Source organism: Myxocyprinus asiaticus, chromosome 32 (genome assembly GCF_019703515.2).
Source record: "Myxocyprinus asiaticus isolate MX2 ecotype Aquarium Trade chromosome 32, UBuf_Myxa_2, whole genome shotgun sequence".
NCBI classification, from domain to species: Eukaryota; Metazoa; Chordata; class Actinopteri; order Cypriniformes; family Catostomidae; genus Myxocyprinus; species Myxocyprinus asiaticus.
The window spans coordinates 5,311,399-5,334,298 of record NC_059375.1 but is presented as its reverse complement, the minus strand read 5'-3'; the positions used below and the strand labels follow the sequence as shown (position 1 = coordinate 5,334,298).

The following is a 22,900-nucleotide window of genomic DNA, read 5'->3' as shown; positions in this document are numbered from 1 at the left end:
GGTGTGGACAAAAGTGTCCAGAGTGTTTAATTCGGACATTTATTTAAATGTTGCCTCGAGCATACGGCTGAACCCCAAATTATGTATTAATAAGTCCCCTTTCTGCTGATCAGAGTGGATCATGAGGGGGTTACTACACTCGGGGACCTATATAAGAGTGGAGTGTTGAGATCCTTTGAAAATTTGGTTCAACATTTTGTGATTCCCAGATCTCAGTTCTATAGGCATTTACAGCTGCACCACCTGCCCTGTATGGTTTTTAGGATAGTTTACACCCCCAAAGCGGCAGATAATCTGGGAGTGGTGATTACTGCTTTTGGAAAAGTTCATGAGGCATCAGTGTATTACTCCCTGCTAATTCAGAGTCGGGGGGGATGGAGCTTTAACTTCTATCAAAGAGATTATGGGAGAAAGATTTAAACTTGGTATTGGAGGAGGGAGTATGGGCTAAGATTCTAAATAACATCAAGTCTGAATCTAGAGATGCAAGGGTGCACCTTATACAATTCAGATTTTACATAGATTCTATAGGACCCCCTCTAGATTGTATAGCCTTGGTCTTAAAGACACACTCACCTGCTGGCGATGTCAATCAGAAGATGGAGACACAACTCATGTCCTTTAGGGGTGTGTTAAGATCCAAGAATTTTGGTTGAAGATTCAGAGTTTTATGTGTGAGGTACTGGCCACTCAAATTTTATTTTGCCCCAGACTTTTAGGTGATAGGGTGGTCATTAATATGGAGAATAAGCACATAAAAAACTGGGTTCTAGCTAGCATTATGATCTCCAGACAGATCGTTTTAAGGGGTTGGAAGTCGGCTGGAGTACCCCCATTTCAGGAGTGGTGTTCGGAGATAGGCAGGGTGGCAGCTTTTGAAGAGCGGTCATCCAGAAGACTGGGGAATTTAGACTTGTTTGTGGGGAAATGGGGCAAATATCTGCCTTTTTTGGAGGGCTCTCGGGGAGGGACAGTGGAGAGAGAGGTGTAGTGGATGTGTGTGATTATTTTATATATATATATATATATATATATATATATATATACACACACACACACACACACACACACACACACACACACATACACACACATACACACACAGTTGTGCTCAAAAGTTTGCATACCCTTGGAGAATTGGTAATATATACCATTTTTAAAGAAAACATGAGTGAGCAGGCAAAACACATTTCTTTTATTTCTCATGGGATTCATATTCAGCTGTAGGTTATAACAGAATGGCACAATCATAAAACAAAACATGGCAACAAAGAAAAAAATGAAATGACCCCTGTTCAAAAGTCTGCATACCCTTAGTTCTTAATACTGTGTATTGCCCCCTTTAGCATCAATGACAGTGTGCAGTCTTTTGTAATAGTTGTCTATGAGGCCCCAAATTCTTGCAGGTGGTATAGCTGCCCATTCGTCTTGGAAAAATGCCTCCGGGTCATGCAAAGTCTTTGGTCGTCTTGCATAAACTGCATATTTGAGATCTCACCAGAGTGGGTCGATGATATTAAGGTCAGGAGACTGTGATGGCCACTCCAGAACCTTCACCTTTTTCTGCTGCAACCACTGGAGGGTCAACTTGGCCTTGAGCTTAGGGTCACTGTTGTGCTGGAAAGTCCAAGTATGTCCCATGCGCAGCTTTCGTGCAGAAGAATGCCAGTATTTTCTGATAACATGCTGCATTCATCATGCCATCAATTTTCACAAGATTCCCCATGCCTTTAGAGCTCACACACACCCAAAACATCAGTGAGCCACCACCATGCTTCACAGTGGGGATGGTATTCTTTTCACTATAGGCCTTGTTGACCCCTCTCCAAACATAGCACTTATGGTTGTGACCATAAAGCTCTATTTTGGTCTCGTCACTCCAAATTACAATGTGCCAGAAGCTGTGAGGCATGTCAAGGTGTTGTCGGGCATATTGTAACCGGGCTTTTTTGTGGCATTGGCGCATTAAAGGCTTCTTTCTGGCAACTCGACCATGCAGCTCAGTTTTGTTCAAGTATCGTCATACTGTGCTCCTTGAAACAACCACACCGTCTTTTTCCAGAGCAGCCTGTATTTCTCCTGAGGTTACCAGTGGGTTTTTCTTTGTATCCCGAACAATTCTTCTGGAAGTTGTGGCTGAAATCTTTCTTGGTCTACCTGACCTTGGCTTGGTATCAAGAGATCCCCGAATTTTCCACTTCTTAATAAGTGATTGAACAGTACTGACTGGCATTTTCAAGGCTTTGGATTTCTTTTTATATCCTTTTCTATCTTTATAAAGTTCCATTACCTTGTTACGCAGGTCTTTTGACAGTTCTTCTCTGCTCCCCATGGCTCAGTATCTAGCCTGCTCAGTGAGAGCTAACAAACTCATTGACTATTTATACACAGGCACTAATTGCAATTTAAAAAGCTACAGGTGTGGGAAATTAACCTTTAATTGCCATTTAAACCTGTGTGTCACCTTGTGTGTCTGAAACAAGGCCAAACATTCAAGGGTATGTAAACTTTTGATCAGGGCCATTTGGGTGATTTCTGTTATCATTATGATTTAAAAAGGAGCCAAACAACAATGTGATGATAAATGGCTTCATGTGATCACCATCCTTAAATAAAAGACGTGATCAGTCATATTTTTGCGTGATCAGTCATATTTTCAAAATCAATGGCAAAATTTCACAATTTCTGCCAGGGTATGCAAACTTTTGAGCACAACTGCATATATATATATATATATATATATATATATATATATATATATATATATATATATATATTTTTTTTTTTTTTTTTGTGTGTGTCTATAATCATGTGACCACTGGGGTGTTGTTAGGGGTCAGGCTGGGGTTGGGGGGGGGGGGGTTAAATATTGATTCTGTTTGTTTATGTTTTGCTTTTCTTTGTTTAATAGATGAATCAATACAAAATGTTAAATCACAAAAAATATTGGCATTATATTCATGCTGTTTAGCCAGATGGGAACTGGCCCCCCACAGTGAGCCTGGTTTCTCCCAAGGTTATTTTTCGCCAGTAACCAACATCTTATGGAGTTTTGTCTCAATGTCTCAAGGTGTCTTGCCTTCATTTGTCTCAAGTGTATCTTCACTCACAGCGGACAGATGACGTGAGCTCCACTGTTTTCACTCTCACTGTCTTCACATTGGTTGTCGCTCACAAATGTCACTCATCATTTGCATAAAATTTTAATGTTCTCAACTTGTCTTGTCGCTCTCCATGGCAATCTCTGTTGCCAATGGCAGCGGCAACTTGTGTCGCCGGAATTCGCTGTGCTTTCACTGAAAATTAACGGAATCGTGCTGCTATGTTGCGCAATGCCGCTGCCGGTGTGAATGGGGCTTTAAAAAAATATTGTCTTTAGGCCCCCAGTGAGCAAGTCAAAGGCACATACATAGATGTAATCAGGCCCTGATTGCAGGTCTCATGTTTTTTTTGTGTATATAGGCCATTTGAATTCAAATCAGCTGCAAAAATAGGGTACTATAAGTCTATAGAAATATCTTGCATGCATCCATGGTCAGCAATGGAAAGATGAACTCTTTCTCTAATAAGACAACCCTCCAGAATTTTTCCACCTTCCACTAGCAAGAATTATTTCAACCACACTCTACATTATTTTTTATACACAAATACACAATCTCCACACAATTTGGTATCATTTCTGCATTTTTTTCTGCATTAACAGTGAACCTGAGGTGATCCAATAGCTTTTTCTTATGTTTGACAGAGGCAGAACAAACACTCAAGTTATTAACAAGTTTATCAACATCCATGCTTTTTTTTTTTTTGGACTGGACAAATTCAGAGTACTATCTAAAAATCCACTCTTTTGCTAATTTTGAGTATTGATATTTGGATTCATAGACCTGTATTTTACTAAACAGATATATTAATCATTGAAATGTGGACTGGGCTCTCAACTATCTCTCCAATATTACTGTCTTTACTACAAAAGACAAGTCTGAAGTCATCGTCAGTGCGTGGCGCACATCCAAAATTATAATCCCATTAAAATCAACGATGCTGTCTACACAGTATGTGTAAAAGTCACAACAACAGTAAACTGTCATTTTGCGCTGCAACAAGTAAACAGTTTAGAATGTTCGTTTCAGCGTGTCAAGAGCAGACAGCCTCAAACCGATGCAATGCGACTTGACATCACTCACATCCGGTGTAGACAGAGTTAGTAACTTGTAGCTGCCAAACATATTTGGAATTATGGAAATGTGCAATTAAAGTAAATCTAGAGCTCTTAAAATGGTTCACACACGCTAGTACTTTTAGTGCGCTTCTGAGTCTACTTGAAAAAGGGGGTCTGGGTTCATGTGAAATCTATTACTGTTCACTGTTGATATGAATGCAACTGTCCTAAATTGTGGAAGTGAACCACTATTAATAATATATAATCTGCATCTTTGGATGCTCATTTTCACAAGTATTATGGGATAATGCATTTGTCATACCTGCTTGTCTCCAAATAAATCGCCTTCAGAGAGCAGCTCACATTCTTCACACAAAGGATGGAACGATACCATTTTTTCTCTTCCGATCCAATACCTGAACTATCATTATCTGCCGATACCAATCCCGATCCGATACCACTGTCATTTTTTTTTCTTTTCTTTTTTTCTTTTTTTTTATGAGTTTAGAACATCTATAATTCACTGTGTGGAACTGACTGGGAGTACTCTTTGTAAAAAGAAACAAAAACCTCTAACAATACATTATTTCAGTATAAAATAGGAAAACAAAAAACAATTACATAAGACCATGTACAAATCTTTAACTATTCTGCAGGATGCAGCAGCAAAAAAAAAAAAAAAAACAGTAATTCCAGAGAAAGTCTTAAGTAGAAAGAAGCCAGTTCTCTTTACACATTTTAACTTGTATCTGGACTTTTTGTTTCAGATCTCTCTCTCTCTCTCTCGCTATTATTTTTGTATTTATTTATTTCATTTTAGTTTTATTAGTATATCAATCCACTTTTCAATCACACAGTAATTTTTGGAACCCAATTTGCTTTTATTGTAATTTCTAATAATAAGTACAATAATAATAATAATTTTACCATACATTGGTAATAAATTTCAGTTGTAATTTATTAAGGATGTTATGAAAGTCCAGTACTGAGCGCGCCAGGAAGTCTGTGTTTGAGTGTTTGTTTGTATGCTAATTCACAGTAGTGTAATACGCTTCTCATTCAACATCTTATAAAATGCTCGTCCGGTGCCGTTCTCAATGCCTGTTATAGGCGGACCGAACTATTGATCATCTACATCTGTGATGGAGTTTGTGTGGAGCGACCACATATTGCGTTGAGCAGCACATCACGAGCTGCGTGTGTGTGTATCAGCAGAGCGGTGCTCGTTTAGTAAAGCGTGGTGCCAGAGACTACTTAGCTGTGCATGCTGACTGTATATTTATTATTAAACACAGACTTTTGCAATTCACAAAGCTTTAGGATGACTGTAATAGCCTGAACATTTTTTTATATGGACTATTTTAATGGTGATTTGAAGGTTATTTATGTCATTCTTTGTGCTTGACAGTAACATAAGTGACCAACATGCGGTATTTGATTTGGATCGGGCTCGTCGGACCGATACCCGATCCGGGTAAAAACGTCAGTATTGGACCCGATACTGATCCAGGTATTGGATTGGTGCCATCCCTACTTCACACAGACAAACGCTGTAACATTCTCCACATCAGTTAGTGTTAAAAAGCTGCTGCATGTACTCATATTGATAATGCAATCAGATAGAAAGGGGAAAATAATCAAACTAGAACTTTTGAGCATTATAATTTAAAATAAAAAAATAAAATACTTTCACAATCTGAAAAAAAAAAGAAAATCACACTCTTTCAAATCATGATTTATCATTCAGCCCTAGGACTTTTGAACTCAAAGCATTCCCACACTGGGGACTTCGACCGATTTGGTGGGGTCGAAATATAGTTTTAGGTTCAGACAAATCAGTGTGCTGCACCCTCAAACCACGGTATACTGTTACATTCCTACTTATCATATTCACTCAGAGTATCTCTCACCTCCCATGTCGAAGCCGATGACAGGTTTGTTATTTGTAAAGCTGTACGAGGTGACGGCGTAACCCACGACTCCACCAGCAGGACCCGAGAGCACAGCCCGAGAGCCACAGAACTGCTCCATGGGCGTCAGACCTCCATCTGACTGCATGAACAACACATCCACATTCTGAAAAGAGAGAGAGAGAGAGAGAGAGAGAGAGAGAGAGAGAGAGAGATTTAATTATTTAATTAAGTGGTACTTCCACAAATGCAAAAGGTCACAAAATTCAGGATAAATCCCATAAAACATCCATTATAAACTTCACAAACATATACATACCTTCAAGCCTCCTTTAAAGCCAGTGGTGAATTCAGTAAGGTACATGTGTATTTTTGGTGTGAGGTAGGCATCTACACAGACAGTGAACCCACGAGGCACTGCTCGCACCATGGGCATCACCTCACTAGACAGAGACACTTGAGTGAAACCAAGACGCTTCGCCAAAGAGCCCACAGCTTTCTCATGAGCAGACCACCTGAAACACATAAACACACATCATCATTAAAGAAAAATATTATTTCAACCACTTCATCAGATTTTACAGTATGCTTTAATCATTTCAGTGTTTTATATAATGTCTATAGCAAACAAGGTAGTAAAGGCACAAGAGACACAAATATACAAATCAACAAAATATGGAGGAAAAACAAAAAGTGTCCAGCTTAAGCAAAGTGAACATGCCAGACTGTGAAGCGAAAAAAGCTGCGTGGTCAAGTACCACTATGTGATTCTACTGTAAGTGTCTTTCACTTTCTCAATCCACTTGAGTTTAAAGCCCACTATACCACCAAGCACACCTTTTCCACTATTGAGTAGCAGACACCTTGGGGAAAAGTTTGCGACTGATGAAAGCAACTGGACACTGGATATTGAATGACTTATTTTTTTTCCTGTTCACCACTGAACATCAGAATGTCACTTTCACTCCCCTGATGTTGACAGGGTAGGCCCAACATCTGGCGAAGGCTTTACAGAGGATTTAGCTCCCTTACCTTGAGAGTCTCTCTGCCTTCACTGAAGGCAAACGGCCGGTGTTCAGTCTTCCTATTTGGGGCAGAGAGGTCTCTCCAGTCTCAGCTGCCTGTTTAGCTCATAAGAGGAAGAGGAGGGTTCCTGCTTCATCCCTGTCACCCCTGAGTTTCCCATTATGGCTTCTCCTTTTCCTGGTTCTGATGGAGAGTTCATTCCAGTCCCCAAGGTTCTTGTGTCACCTGCCACCCTTGAGTTTCCTTACACTGCAGTTTGTCCCAAGCTCCCTGTCCCAGAGGCCCCCTTACCCCCTTAACTCCTGGTCTCAGAGGCCCCTCCGTTTCCCAAGCCCCTTGTCCCATTCACACCTGACTCTGCTGCAGAGTACAGAGAATCCCTTGTTGGAAAAAATTCCTTTCTGTTTTGCCACTGTAAATGAATGATCTATATCATCCTACTTCAAGGGGCAGTGGTGGCTCAGCGGTTAAGGCTCTGGGTTACTGATCAGAAGGTCAGGGGTTCAAGCCCCAGTACTGCCAAGTTGCCACTGTTGGGCCCTTGACCCTATCTGCTCCAGGGGCGCCATATCATGGCTGACCCTGCACTCTGACCCCAGCTTAGCTGGGATATGTGAAAAAAAGAATTTCACTGTATATGTGCAAATGTGTGATAAATATAATTATTAAATTATAATGATTAATTAATTATTATTATGCTTTGCCTTCTCAAAGCACAGTGTTTGACTGTCATCCTCCTGCTGCAACTGGATGATGTTAGTTGGTGATTTAAAACGCTGGGGCAAGTCACAAAAATATTCCAACAGGCAACTTAGAAGCATTATATGTTTTGTTTTTTTCAGTCTTTTCTGCCTTTGCAGAATTGGAATATCCAGTTGCCCCATTTATCTGAAGGGAACCTCCACTACAAATGCGCAGCAACCCCAGTCAGTCAACTCCAGCAATCCACTCACCCCACACCAAGGAAACATAGAAAAACTCCAGAGAAATGTAATTAAAAACTTAATAAAACAATGCAACTAGAAAGCGTACACCCAGATTAGTGTACTGAAACCATGTGTATATTAAGTGTGAAATTAAACAGAGTCCTGATATAAAAGGTGTTTAACAGAGTCATTATTACCATAAACCAAGAAGTGAATTGAAACAAAGGCTAAGACCAAGCCATTTCAACTGACAGCTAAATCAACTCACCCACAGAGAAAGCCAAAAAACCTTGGCCTCACACTAGACAATGAAGCTATTAGCTTAACTACATTTCTCAGTAGAGAGGTGATAGCTTTGCTAGTTTTTAAATCAAGTAGCTTTTCAGTAGCAAAGCTATTTTATTGATTAGGTGGTGGCGTAGCATTGACAAAAGCTACACTGCTATATCATGCCATTTACCTGGTGTTTACGGTCACCAGTTTTGAATCAGAACTAAAGATGTCTGATTCACAAATTAATTTTTCATTTGAGTCTGTTCTTTACAAGGAATTGGTCAAATGTGATAGCAAAGCGGTCTGAATCATTTCGTGATTAAATTTGAATGACTCAGAAAGCTCACTTGAGCGCTTCTGAATCATTTGGAATGGTTACTCACTTGCTAACACACTAACTAACAGAATACTTAATAACATGGAAAACAAAGATAACACTGGTTGCAGCAATGAGGAATTTGGCATCTGACCAGAAGCTTCCAGTACATACAGAAATACATCAGCTAGACACAGAATTACAGGACAAAATTAATAACATACTGCATGTACGTAGAGTTGTTATACAGGAATGTGTAAAGGAAATCATGTTTAAATGTGCTTGTAGAGGTAGTATTATAAATGTTAGGGATGCACCAATATGGAATTTCTGGGCCAATACAATAACCGATAATTCACAGCTCATTGTGGCCGATACTGATATTAAAAAAAAAAGTTTTAATTTTTAATCCTTTAACCTGGAACTGCTAGCTAATTCATTAAAAGCTTATCATTTGAAAAATGTGTCATGTAAAAGCTCGGAATTTGGACTTGCTTGCTGCTATTTAAGGTTTGGCTGATGTAACATGAACCAGAAATGTGCCTATAAAACAAATGTATTCTGATTTGAATGAGAAATAAATGACAATACACTTGCATAAATTGTATGGTACCCATTTATATGAGTGTTTACAGTAAACCTGATGAACTTCAAACTGCTGTAATAATGCATTAAACCAAAATGATGCGATACACAGCATGCAATGAACATTAAAACAAAACACACAATACAAAACCTAAACTATGTATACATGGTGCAATATTTAAGATAGCAGCCAGACTGTGTGTGCAGTGGTGGTTGTTTGTGTTACTTATGTACAGTTGAAGTCAGAAGTTTACATAAAACATAGCCATATACATTTAAACTCAGTTTTTCACAATTTCTGACATTTAATTGTAAGAACACTCCATGTCTTAGGTCAGTTAGGATCGCTACTTTATTTTAAGAATGTGAAATGTCAGAATAACTGTAGTGAGAATGATTTCAGCTTTTATTTATTTCATCACATTCCCAGTGGGTCAGAAGTTTACATACACTTTGTTAGTATTTGGCAGCATTGCCTTTAAATTGTTTAACTTGGGTCAAACGTTTTGGATAGCCATCCACAAGCTTCTCACAATAAGTTTCTGGAATTTTGGCTCATTCCTCCAGACAGAACTGCTGTAACCAAGTCAGGTTTGTAGGCCTCCTTGCTAGCACACACCTTTTCAGTTCTGCCCACAAATCTTCGGATTGAGGTCAGGGCTTTGTGATGGCCACTCCAAAACCTTGACTTTGTTGTCCTTTAGCCATTTTGCCACAGCTTTGGAGGTATGCTTGAGGTCATTGTCCATTTGGAAGACCCATTTGTGACCAAGCTTCAACTTCCTGGCTGATGTCTTGAGATGTTGCTTCAAAATATCCACATAATATTCTTCCCTTATGATGCCATCTATTTTGTGAGGTGCACCAGTCCCTCCTGCAGCAAAGCACCCCCACAACATGATGCTTCCACCCCCACGCTTCACAGTTGGGATGGTGTTCTTCGGCTTGCAAGCCTCACCCTTTTTCCTCCAAACATAACGATGGTCATTATGGCCAAACAGTTCCATTTTGTTTCATCAGACCAGAGGACATTTCTCCAAAAGTTAAGGTCTTTGTCCCCATGTGCACTTGCAAACTATAGTCTGGCTTTTTTATGACAGTTTTGGAGCAGTGGCTTCTTCCTTACTGAGAAAGTCTTTCAGGTTATGTCGATATAGGACTTGTTTAAATGTGGATATAGATACTTGTCTACCCGTTTCCTCCAGCATCTTCACAAGGTCCTTTGCTGTTGTTCTGGGATTGATTTGCACTTTTCACACCAAACTACATTCATCTCTAGGAGACAGAATGTGTCTCCTTCCTGAGCAGTATGATGGCTGCGTGGTCCCATGGTGTTTATACTTGCGTACTATTGTTTGTACAGATGAACATGGTACCTTCAGGCATTTGGAAATTGCTCCCATGGATGAACCAGGCTTGTGGAGGTGTACATTTTTTTTCTGATGTCTTGGCTGATTTCTTTTGATTTTCCCATAATGTCAAGCAAAGAGGCACTGAGTTTGAAGGTAGGCCTTAAAATACATCCACAGGTACACCTCCAATTAACTCCAATTAGCCTATCAGAAGCTAATTGCCTAAAGGCTTCACATAATTTTTGGGAATTTTACAAGCTGCTTAAAGGCACAGTTAACATGGTGTATGTAAACATTTGTTGGAAAAATTACTTGTGTCATGCACAAAGCAGATGTCCTAAACGACTTGCCAAAACTATAGTTTGCAAATATGAAATCTGTGGAGTGGTTAAAAAAAAAAGTGTTTTGAGTCGCGTGGCGCCATGCGAGGTTCGGACGTGTGAACGGCGAGCACTGTGCACTTTGCTAGTTTTAATACCTTGTGTCATAAACCGGTGAGATTCAAAACAACCTGATTCTTAACTGTTCTAGGAAGACAATATGTCAAAGAATTCAAAATCCTAGGGCTCTGGAGACATTAAAAGACACTTACATGCTCAAGCTGAAGCCCCTGAGCAGCAGGCCGCAAGCACAGGAGACGATCTGGCCGGTGAGCTGAAGGAAATTTGCCGACAATTGATGAACGTGTCGGCAATGCTGACAAAGGTCATTGCTGACTTGGAGGAGCTTGCTGTGGTACGTCGATCGATCACTGCCATGGAGACGAAATTCACTGAGATGGTTACAAGAATGGCGGATGTCGAGAAATGGATCAATTATCTGGAGTCATTGGAGACTAATCCTAGTAACTAGTCTGCTAGTAACCAAGGCGGACTTGAAGCGCATCTGGAAAAAGTTGGAAGATATGGAGAATCATAAACGGCGGAATAACGTCCGAATTGTTGGATTTCCTGAGGGACAGAGGGTCAGAATATTGTGGAATTCCTGGAGGGGCTCTTTCAGAGTCTGCTTAACAGGCCATAAGCTGGAAATCGAGCGAGCTCACAGAGTTCCGGCTTGACGATCCGCTGAGGGAGACATGCCCCGATCAATTCTGGCCAAATTTCTGAGATCATACGATAAAGATCTCGTGTTAAGCGAGGCGAGGAGTAAAGGAAGTCTTTCTTGGGAGAACCACAACATTTTCTTGTTCCCAGACTTTGCCAATTTGACAAGAGAGAAACGTGATCGATTCAAGGAATGCAAGAAACTCTTACATCAAATGGAAGGTCGCTTTTGCACTGATGTTTCCGGCCAAATTGAGAATAGATGCTAAGGATGGCCGTAAAACATTCACATGCCCCCAGCAAGCATTGTCCTTCATAAAGTCAATGGATTAGTTAAGTCATCTTGTTATCTTGTCATCTTGTTGTACTCACGTTGCAGCCAAGTGGGCCTGACTCACTGAACATTCACTTGACCGTCTGAGGAAAAAGTGTTTGTTTCTTTTTGTGCTGGTTCTGCCTAGCAGCTGGAGTGTTTTGTGGAATAGCACTCCTTTGGGACAGTGTTGTGGATAAATCTGCATGTTCTTTGTTCTTATGCCTCCTATTGGTTGGAGTTTGTTTTGTGGAGTATTTCTTGCAGGACATTGTAGTGACTGGGTCATTTGTTGCACTCATGTTGCAGTCGAATGGGCCGACTCACTGAACATTCATTTGACTGACCGAGGAAACTGAACGGCTTTTTTGTGCTGGTCCCGCTAGTGACTAGAGCTTGTTTTGTGGAGGAACACACCTTCGGGACAGTTATGTAAATGAATCTACACGTTCTGTGTGTTTATTCCACCTATTGGCTGGAGTTTGTTTGATATATTATATTCTGTCTCACAAAATTTGTATAGAAACACCAGACTTGAGCAAACAAACAAAGTCGGGGGGCTCACGTAGGCATATATGGACTGTTTGAGTTTAGAGGGATGGACACCAGTTGGCGCTGTTTTTCTGTTTTCTGTTTGTTTGGTTCTGGGGGAAGTTCGGGGTTTCACTGTTGCACTAATGTATGAATGTGGTCTTTATAATTTTATTTTTGACACACAATAAATTTTTTCTAATATGTCAAAATGTCAAATGTTAATATGAGTGGACTGCGAGTGTGAATGGGTTGGGGCACCCTATAAAAAGAAGGAAGGTCATTTATTTTCTTAAACGTAATAAATATAATATGTTCGTATCTTCAAGAAACACATCTTTCCCCGCAGGAAGCTGACAAATTTGGGAAGATATGGGGTGGACACATTTTCTTTAGTGCTGGCTCAATTAAGAGCAGGGGAGTCATTACGCTGATAAGTAAGCATCTACAATTCAAATGTCTCAAACAGATTAGAGATAAATTAGGAAAAGTCATTATTGTTTTAACAGAAATTCAGGGCAAAGGTTGATTTTGGCTAATATTTACACACCTAACGCTGATGATCAGGGCTTTTTATAGACCTTGAAGGGATGTTGCAAGCCGCTGGCACCCCTCATGATATAATACTGGGAGGAGACTTTAACCTATTGATGGACTCAATCCTTGATCATAGTGAAGCAGAAGTGTGTAAGCCCCCTAGAGCAACATTGACGCTTCACAGGATGTGTAAAAATCTTGGGCTTATTGATATTTGGAGACTTTTGAACCCAAATAGTAGATTTATTTTAGAATAGATTTTTTAATTTTTTTATATCCAAGTCCCTCATTTCATCTGTTGTTGATTGCTCAATTGGAAACATCCTAGTCTCAGATCATGCCCTGGTGAGTTTAGAGATGTTGCCACATACAGAGAAAAAGAAATCATATAGTTGGCGCTTTAATGTATCCCTTTTGCAACATCCTGAATTCCAACAAATGTTAAAGGCTGAAATCAATGTTTATATGGAGACCAACTGGTCCTCAGTATCCTCTGTAGGCGTGGCTTGGGAGGTACTTAAGGCAGTACTTAGGGGCCGGATCATAAAGTATGTCTCATTCACCAAAAAAATCCAAAGCACGAGAACTCATGGAGTTGGAAGGGAATATTAAAAATGCCGAGGCAGTGATGAAGTGCCGAATGTCGTCTGATGGCCTCAGAGAATTGACCCGAGTGAAATACAGATATAATACTATTTTGTCACGGAAGGTGGAGTTTTGGCTATTCAGGGCAAGACAGTCATACTTTGATTTGGGGAACAAAGCAGGGAAGCTTTTGGCTAGATGTATAAAACAGAGTCTTTTTCTACTATTCTATCAGTGAAATCTGCTGGTGGTAAAATATTTACCACCGCCATAGATATTAATAATGCTTTTAAAGAATTCTATCTTGATCTCTAAAGTTTCATATCTTCGTCTACTGATGAAGATATTAGAAAATTTGTGGAACCATTAGAACTCCCTAAACTGATGACTGAGCAAACAAACAAATGGATCAATTTCAGATTATTTTACTCTGGATGGGGCACTCGGCAGGGTTGCCCTCTTTCCCAATTATTGTTCTGTCTTGCCCTGGAACCATTAGCAGCCACGATAAGAAAGGAAGATGATTTTCCAGGGGAGGTGGCGGGAGGTATGGCGCATAAGCTTTTGCTCTACGCAGATGATATTTTATTATTCGTCTCTGACCCCACTAGTTCTATGCCTTGCCTCTCTAGAAATTAGAAAAGGAATTAATAATTCTATGGAGTCAATTGGTCTAAATCTGAAGCTTTGGCTCTGACAGCGTACTGCCCAGTAACAGCTTTCCAGCCAGGCGCCTTCCAGTGGCCCAAACAGGGTATTAAGTATTTGGGCATTTTATTCCCAGCAAATTTGTCTGATTTAGTTATAGTTCATTTTGACCCCTTAATAAAAAGGTTTGAGTGATGTGGGCAGGTGGGCTTCATTACATTTATCTATGATTGGGAAGGTTAATGTTATTAAAATGAATTATATTCCAAAATTCAACTACCTGCTACAATCTCTCCCTGTAGATGTTCCCCTCTCTTATTTCATGCTATTTGATAGCATAGTGAAGGCCTTCATTTGGAATGCTAAGAATCCCAGATTACATTTCAATAAGTTACATAGGCCGATTGACAAAGGCGGGCTAGGCCTACCCAAGATTATTTTTATTATTATGCATTTGGTCTCAGACATTTGGTTCATTGGTTGCTTCCACAAAAGAGAGCCCCTCCCTGGTTTTGTATTGAACAGGAAGTTCTTGCACCTATTTCGCCATTGCAAAGCCCTTCTAGTTAAACTAACTTAACTAAGTTAAGTTATACCCCGTTATCTCGCATTTGCACTCGGTATGGACAAAAGTGTCCAGAGTGTTTAATTTGGACATTTATTTAAATGTTGCCTTGAGCATACGCTGAACCCAAAATAATGTATTAATAAGTCCCCTTTCTGCTGGTCAGAGTGGATTGTGAGGGAAGTTAATACACTGCTATATAAGAGTGGAGTGTTGAGATCCTTTGAAAATTTGGTTCAACATTTTGGGATTCCCAGATCTCAGTTTTATAGGTATTTACAGCTGTGCCACCTGCTCTGTACTATTTTGGGGAGTAGCATACACCTCTCTAAAGTGGCAGATACTCTGGGAATGGTGATTACTGCTTTTGGAAAAGGTCATGAGGCATCAGATTATTACTCCCTGCTAATTCAGAGTCTGGGGGATGGAGCTTTAACTTCTATCAAGAGATTATGGGAGAAAGATTTAAACTTGGTATTGGAGGAGAGAGTGTGGGCTAGGATTTAAAAAAAAATGTCAAGTCTGCATCTAGAGATGCAAGGGTGCGCCTTATGCAATTCAAGATTTTACATAGATTCTATTGGACCCCCTCTAGATTGAATTGGCTTGGTCTTAAAGACACACCCAACTGCTGGCGATGCCAATTGGAGGATGGAGACAAGGCCCATGTTTTTTGTGTGTTGAGATCCAGGAATTTTGGTTGAAGTTTCAGAGTTTTGTGTATGACATATTCTCGGGTTTCGTTTTGCCCCAGACTCTGTGTTTTGAGTGGTCATCGATGTGGGGAATAAACACACAAACAACTGGGTTCTGACATGTGTAATGATTGCCGGGCAAATTATTTTAAGGGGATGGAGGTCTGCTGGGGAGCCCCCATTTCAGGAGTAGTGCACGGAGATGGGGAGGGTGGTGGCTTTTGAGGAAGTGTCATTTAGAAGACTGGGTAACTTAGATTTGTTTGTTGGGAAATGGGACAACTATTTGGAGTTTTTGGAGGGCTCTTGTGGAGGGACAGTGGAGAGAGAGGTATAGGTATAAATGTGTGTGATTATTATTTTTTTTATTTTTTTGCGTGTACATACTCATGTGTGTCCACAGGACTGTTTGTTGAGGGTCAGGGCGGGGTATTTGCGGGGTTTAAATGTTTATACTATGTATATATGTTTTGCTTTTCTTTATTTACTGTAGGAATCAATAAAAAAAAAAAAGAGTTTTAATGACTTCATAATCAGAATCAGCTTTATTGCCAAGTATGCTTACACATACAAGGAATTTGTCTTGGTGACAGGAGCTTCCAGTGTACAACAACACAAAAACAATACAAAAACAGCAGCAAGACATAGATAATAATAAAAAATAATTATAAACTTCAGGAGTGTGACAGAGGGGTCCTTGGCGATGCAGTCATTGGTGTAGAGGGAGAAGAGTAGTGGGGAAGAGCACACATCCCTGGGGGGTTACCAGTGCTGATTGTACAGGTGCTGGAAGTGAATTTCCCATCTCACAAGATGCTGCCTGTTCGTCAGAAAGCCGGTAATCCACTGACAGATAGACATGGGAACAGAGAGTTGGTGTAATTTATTCTGGAGTATGATAGTGTTGAAAGCCGAACTGAAGTCCACAAAAAGGATCCTTGCATATGTCCCTGGTCTGTCCAGATGTTGCAGGATATGATGCAATTCCATGTTGACTGCATCATCCACAGACCTATTTGCTTGAGAAGCAAATTGAAGGGGATCTAGAAAGGGACCAGTGATGTTCTTCAGGTGGGCCAACACCAGTCTCTCAAATGATTTCATGAACACAGACTTCAGGGCGACAGGTCTGTAGTCATTAAGTCCTGTGATTTTTGGTTTCTTTGGGATGGGGATGATAGTGGAACGTTTGAAGCAGCATGGGACTTCACACTGCTCCAGTGATCTATTGAAGATCTGTGTGAAGATGGGGGCCAGCTGGTTAGCACAGGATCTAAGACATGCAGGTGAAACGCCATCTGGGCCCTGTGCTTTCCTTATCCTTTGTTGTCGAAAGACGCGGCTCACATCATCTTCAAAGATCTTAAGTGCAGGTTGAGTAGCAGGAGGGGGGAGGAGGGGGGTTGCAGGGGGTGTTGGTGTTTGTGTGAATTGAAGGTCAGAGTGGGTGTGGGGTGTGAAATTGGGCCTTTCAAATCTACAGTAGAACACATTCAGGTCGTCAGCCAGTTGTTGGTCTGCAACAGGGTTGGGGGTAGGAGTCCTGTAATTTGCGAGTTGTTTCATGCCACTCCACACTGATGCGGGTCGTTAGCTGAAAACTTGTTTTTCAGCTTCTCAGAGTATCTTCTTTTAGCCACTCTGATTCCCTTATTCAGTGTGTTCCTGGCCTGATTGTACAAGACTTTATCCCCATCCCTGTAAGCATCCTCTTTAGCCTGACAAAGCTGCCTGAGCTCTGCTGTAAACCACGGTATGTCATTGTTGAACTTTAAATAAGTCCTAGTAGGAATGCACATATCCTCACAGAAACTGATATATGATGTAACAGTATCTGTGAGCTCGTCCAGATTGGTGTCTGCAGCCTCACAAACACTCCAATCCGTGCAATCGAAGCAGGCTTGTAGTTCCCGATCTGATTCATTGGTCCATCTCTTTACAGTCCTTACTACTGGCTTGGTTGATTTTAATTTCTGCCTGTAGGTTGGAAGAAGTTGAACCAGACAGTGATCAGATAGTCCCAAAGCTGCTCTAGGGACAGAGCGATATACATTCTTTATTGTTGTGTAGCAATGATCCAGTATGTTCCGGTCTCTGGTGGGGCATGTAATGTGCTGTTTGTATTTGGGCAGTTCACGTCTGAGATTTTCTTTGTTAAAATCCTAAAGAATAATAATAACAACTGAGTCCGGGTATTATTGTTCTGTGTCTTTGATTTGATCAGTCAGCTTTTGCAGCGCTGTGTTCACACACGCGTTTGGCGCGATATACACTCTCACCAGAATAAACGAGGAAAATCCGTGCGGCGAGTAGAACGGCTTACAGTTAATAAAGAGTGCTTCCAAATTAGGACAGCACATCCTCTTTAACGTTGTTACATCTGTACACCAACTTTCATTGATGTAAAAGCACGTTCCACCGCCTCTCGTTTCCCCGTTAACTCCGCGATGCAATCCGCTCTGAACAGCTAAAAGCCCGGCAGATGTAACGCGCTGTCCGGAATGGCTTCGCTCAGCCAGGTTTCTGTGAAGCACAAGGAAGCAGAGTTTGAAAAGTCCTTGTTTGTGCGGGTGAGGAGATGTAGTTTGTCCGTTTTGTTAGGAAGAGAGTGGAGATTCGCTAGATGAATACTCGGCAGTGCTGTTTGAAAGCCGTGCCGACGGAGCCTGACCAGCGTGCCTGCTTGCTTCCCTCGCCTGCATCTCATAGTGCTTGTAAACAACACAGGCACGCCTCTGACTAAAATGTCCAGCAAAACATCCGAATATTCAAAAACCGGGAAAAGGTTGTCTGGTATATGCTGCCGAATGTTCAGCAGTTCGTCCCTGGTAAAACTGACTGGAAAAATATTACTAAACACAGGACAAACAAACAAAAACAACAAAAGAACTGAAGAGCTACACACCGAGGCGGCCATTCGTGGCGCCATCTTGTATCAAAACTTCTGACTTCAGCTTTATGTGTGCTTATGCATGTCTCATTCAGATGCTTGTTACAGTGCATATCTGTGACAGTTCCACTGTATAACTTATGAAATGTGAACACAACAATCATAATGGGAATAGATAACATTATACAGATCTAATAGTCATGAGTCATAACGTTATAAAAGTCTCAACTCACAAAATACAACAAGCACATTTCTTTCACAAACTAGTGTTTTTAGCCATCTCAATTCACTCTGTGAAACTTTTTAAAAGATCTATGAAACCTGTTAGGCTGTTTTGGGGCTTGTTTTAATTGCAATGCCATGCTGCAAGTAACGATGTGCAATTTCCCACATTCTGTTTATGTTTCATTAAGTAACAGGTGAAAATGATCAGCCCCAAGTAACATACATGCATGTTTTTGTCATGTTTTTGTTTATTGCCTCTTGAAACAAACAGAATATGGGAAATGGCATGTCGTTACTCACAGCAGATGATCCCGAATTAAAACCAGACCCAAAACAACGTAACAAGGTGCAGAGATGTTGAAATAATCCTCAAAGAGTGACATCAGCTTGGCTCTCATCTGCTCTCACTTACACAGACACGCTGTGTAACAAATTATATCAGAAAATATTGGTGGTAATTCCATTATCGGCGCGATAATAATATTTAGCTTTTCCCGGTTATCGGCCAATAATATATCGGCTGCCGATATATCGTGCATCCCTAATAAATGTGAGGAATAAAATAAATAAATAAATAGTAATTTCGCATATTAAACACAAGGGTTTCTATAGGTGACATGTCTAATATGTTTTTTTTTTTTTACATTCCATACATTCCATAAATTTTATACTGCACCATACTTAAACTATTCTATACCTTGCTTGGCTTGACATCATATGAATATGTCTTTTAGATGATTTGTCTATGACAGTGCGGAGCTGCTTTTCAAATGGTTGAAAAAAAAATAATAAAGTCGCTTATATGTAGCAAGCTACTTTTGGTGTGTAGCTTGTAGTGTAACTTGCTACTTTTCTGAAGTGTTGCTTTCAGCTTAGCTTAACTAATCTTTTTGTTGAGTAGTTGGTAGCTTAGCTAACTACATTTTTTGAGTAGCTTCCCCAAAACCGCCTGCCATTTGTCATAACTTTCATCAATCATTTATTGTATTTTTACAATATTTTAGCCAAATAACAACAAAGATTCTCCAAAACTGCTTTCTTTTGTTAAATGTTAACAAGATCTTCTGTTTTGTGTCTTGGTTATTCCTGGAGGTTATGTAATGTTGTTAAACCATTGAACGGTTTGTTTAATAGTTTTCTAAAGTGAGCGTGTATAATGTATATAAATGATCTCAAGTACACACGTGTAAGAATGCAGAAACAGCACTGCTAGACTGCGGATGCCTTTGGACCACACACGTCTCAAATCCTGTTCGACACGCTGAAGATCCAACTCACACTTCACCTCCAGACTGTCTCCTGAACTGCCTGAGAGAGACCGACACAGACAGAGAGAGAGACAGAGATTGCATCTACGTGCACTTCCACAGTCATTTCGGTTGGACTTTAAAGGCACTTAATCATTAATCTCAGTTCAATCAATATCTTTTAGATTTAAACATCAATCACCAACATCTACTGTTTTCTCATATAATGCATGACTTGTATTACACATAGATAACTAATATTGGCATTATATTCATGCTGTATAGCCAGAGGGGTACTGGTTTCCCCAGCTGAGCCTAGATTCTCCCCAGGTTTTTTTTCTTCATTAACTAACATCTTTTGGAGTTTTAGGTTCATTGCCACAGTCACTTTAGCTTGCTCACTGGGGGCCTAAAAACAAATATTTTTAAGGCATAATTTAAGGTGGTTACTGATTAAGCGAGTAGTATTCAGCTGGTCATATGACTCTAACAAGGCAGTCCCCATGAGTGGACTCTCTCCATGTAGAATAAAAAAGCTTTTTATTAGGTTGCTGATGTAATTTTTTAGTGCTGTGCATTTACAACAATGTCAGTGACCTCTATTATAATTGGCTCACCTTGTTGATCAGAGTGGCCCACGTTTCTGAATTACAAATAGGCACTGTTGATCTGTCTGATGTCAGAACATTGTGGACATTCAGAACGAGTTGTTTAGTTTCAATAAATGCTCTTTTTGGACTGGGGAGGAAGTTTCTGAAAGTTATAGTATGTTTTCAAAGTACAATTAACTGTTTTATTTCAAAAGATCAATGGAAAAGTAATTCCTTGAGCTCTATTACTGTGGTATATGCAGTAGTTATTTTTTACCTGTTACTAATTGTCTGAGTTGGTTTCTGGGGAGCTCACAGTAATCTTGTGTGAGTATAACCCGCTCCTCCACCTCAATCACCTCCTCATACAACACCTCTGGCATACACACCTCCTATAACAACAAAACACAGACTTGACTATCTAGGTTATTCATGAATAGGCTATAAATTATTATAAACTGTTAGTTGTATTTGATGCTTGCAAAATTCCCAGAGCAAAATAGTTAACATAATTTAAAATAGTTTAATGTATAACATACAAATCTTTCAAGACTGACCTACCATTAGCTTTGAGGTTAAGTGATGGTATATGCTTGTTTATGCCACCAATTTCAACAATTTGAAAGCATTGTATCAGAGGTGCAATGTTTGATTTTGAGAGCTGCAGCTTGTGTTTCCATTTTAGAGCTTGACAGATGTGGTCACTATAAACTGTCGTTGTATGGAAACTGTGAAGATTCTTCAAAATTCAAAAGGAAAAAAATAACAGCATATGGCTATGGAATAACACGAGGGTGAATGACTTCTAACAACTCTATTGCTCAAACGATTCTATTGCTCACCAAGTCAAACAGATCAGGTCGTGCCTGTGTGCCAATATGTAGTAAGTCCCGAAATCCACGTGTCACCAGCAGCACCATTCTCTCACCCTGACGCTCCAGCAAAGCGTTAGTCGCCACTGTAGTGCCCATACGAATCCACCCAATCAGAGAAGTATCCAGAGGCTTGTCTCGAGGAAAGCTCCGCCCACTTTCCTGTGTAATGAAAGTGTCATAAAACCAACCTATTTCAGCATTAGTTGGTCACAACTCAGATTTAAAGGGATAGTTCACCCCAAAATTTAAATTCTCTTATCATTTACTCACCCTCATGCCATTCCAGATGTGTATGGCTGTTTTTCTTCTGAAGAACACAAAGATTTTTAGAACAATATTTTAGCTCTATAGGTCCATAAAATGCAAGTGAATGGTGATCAGGCCTTTTAAGCTCCAAAATGGATAAGGTCAGCAAAAATGTAAACCATAAGATTCCAGTGGTTTAATCAATGTCTTCTGAAGCGATGGTTTTGGGCGAGAACAGACCAAAATGTAGCTCCTTTTTTATGTTTCATCTTGTCTTTGCAGTCTCTAGGCATGATCATGATTTCAAGCTCAATTACACTTCCTAGGGCTTTACACATGCAGAGCGCTAGACGGCTCTATAGGAAGTGTAATTGAGCTTGAAATCATGAATGCCAAGGAGACTGCCATCAAGATGTATCATGAAAAAGGAGTTATATTTTGGTCTAGTCCAACCAAAAACCAACTGGATCGCTTCAGAAGACATTGATTAAACCACTGGATTCTTATGGATTACTTTTATGCTGACTTTATCTTCTTTTTAGAACTATAGGAGGTCTGGTCACCATTCACTTGCATTGCATAGTGATATTCTTCTAAAAATCTTTGTTTGTGTTCAGCAGAAGAAAGAAAGTCAGACACATGAGGGATGGCATGAGGGTGAGTAAATGATGAGAATTTTCATTTTTGGGTGAACTAATCCTTTGACATATCAAAACGTGTGTTTTAGGGTTTCATGACCCTTTAAAGCTGAGGTGTGTAATTGCAAAAAATAAACATTGATTTCAAACAGCTTTTTCAAACACTTCACCTGTCTACTGTTAAAGGTGCACTCAGTAATTTTTTCATTAAAAAAAGTTTAACCCCTAGAGCAATTCATTGTAATTTTGCAATGTATGTAGGAAATCATGATCTCACATTAAAATGAAGACTCCAGTCATATCAGTAACATTATAAAAGCTGTTTTATTCTACATGGAGAGGGTCCGCACATGGGGGCAGCCATGTTAGAATCACATGATCAGCCAAATACTACTCGCTTAATCTCAGTAACCATCCTGTTATTTGACACTTTCACTCACTGATTAAAGTAATCATGGCTGACTGTGAATACTAAATTTCTACAATGACATCTGAAACTGAAAACAATTTAATTTTAAATGATGCTGCATCCAAGCCGCTAGGTGTCAGTGTAAGCCCAAGATGACAAGGACAAAAGTTACTGAGGGCACCATTAATCACATAGATAGTCCCAGTCCCAAACTCACACCATTGGTTGAGCATATGTTACTGTGTCGGACTGTATGGGACACTCAAATCAAACAGAGCAATTTGTATAGCTTCACAGAGACATGGTGTTTTCA

General features: G+C 40.0%; 1 protein-coding gene across 5 annotated transcripts in view; it reads right to left on the bottom strand.

Moving 5' to 3' along the window:
- oplah (5-oxoprolinase, ATP-hydrolysing) overlaps window positions 1-22,900 on the bottom strand; it is a 110,123-nt gene that overhangs the window by 83,359 nt on the left and 3,864 nt on the right. For 2 of the 5 annotated variants that reach the window (XM_051666737.1, XM_051666735.1), the window contains exons 3-7: window positions 21,262-21,453; window positions 20,697-20,811; window positions 19,767-19,890; window positions 6,389-6,584; window positions 6,070-6,235 (exon numbers count right to left, since the gene is read on the bottom strand). In XM_051666737.1, coding sequence (XP_051522697.1) covers window positions 6,070-6,235; window positions 6,389-6,584; window positions 19,767-19,890; window positions 20,697-20,811; window positions 21,262-21,453 — 793 coding nt within the window. Of the gene's footprint in view, window positions 1-6,069; window positions 6,236-6,388; window positions 6,585-19,766; window positions 19,891-20,696; window positions 20,832-20,980; window positions 21,159-21,261; window positions 21,454-22,900 lie in introns of those variants that run through there. The other 3 variants (XM_051666739.1, XM_051666738.1, XM_051666740.1) reach the window with 3 other exon arrangements.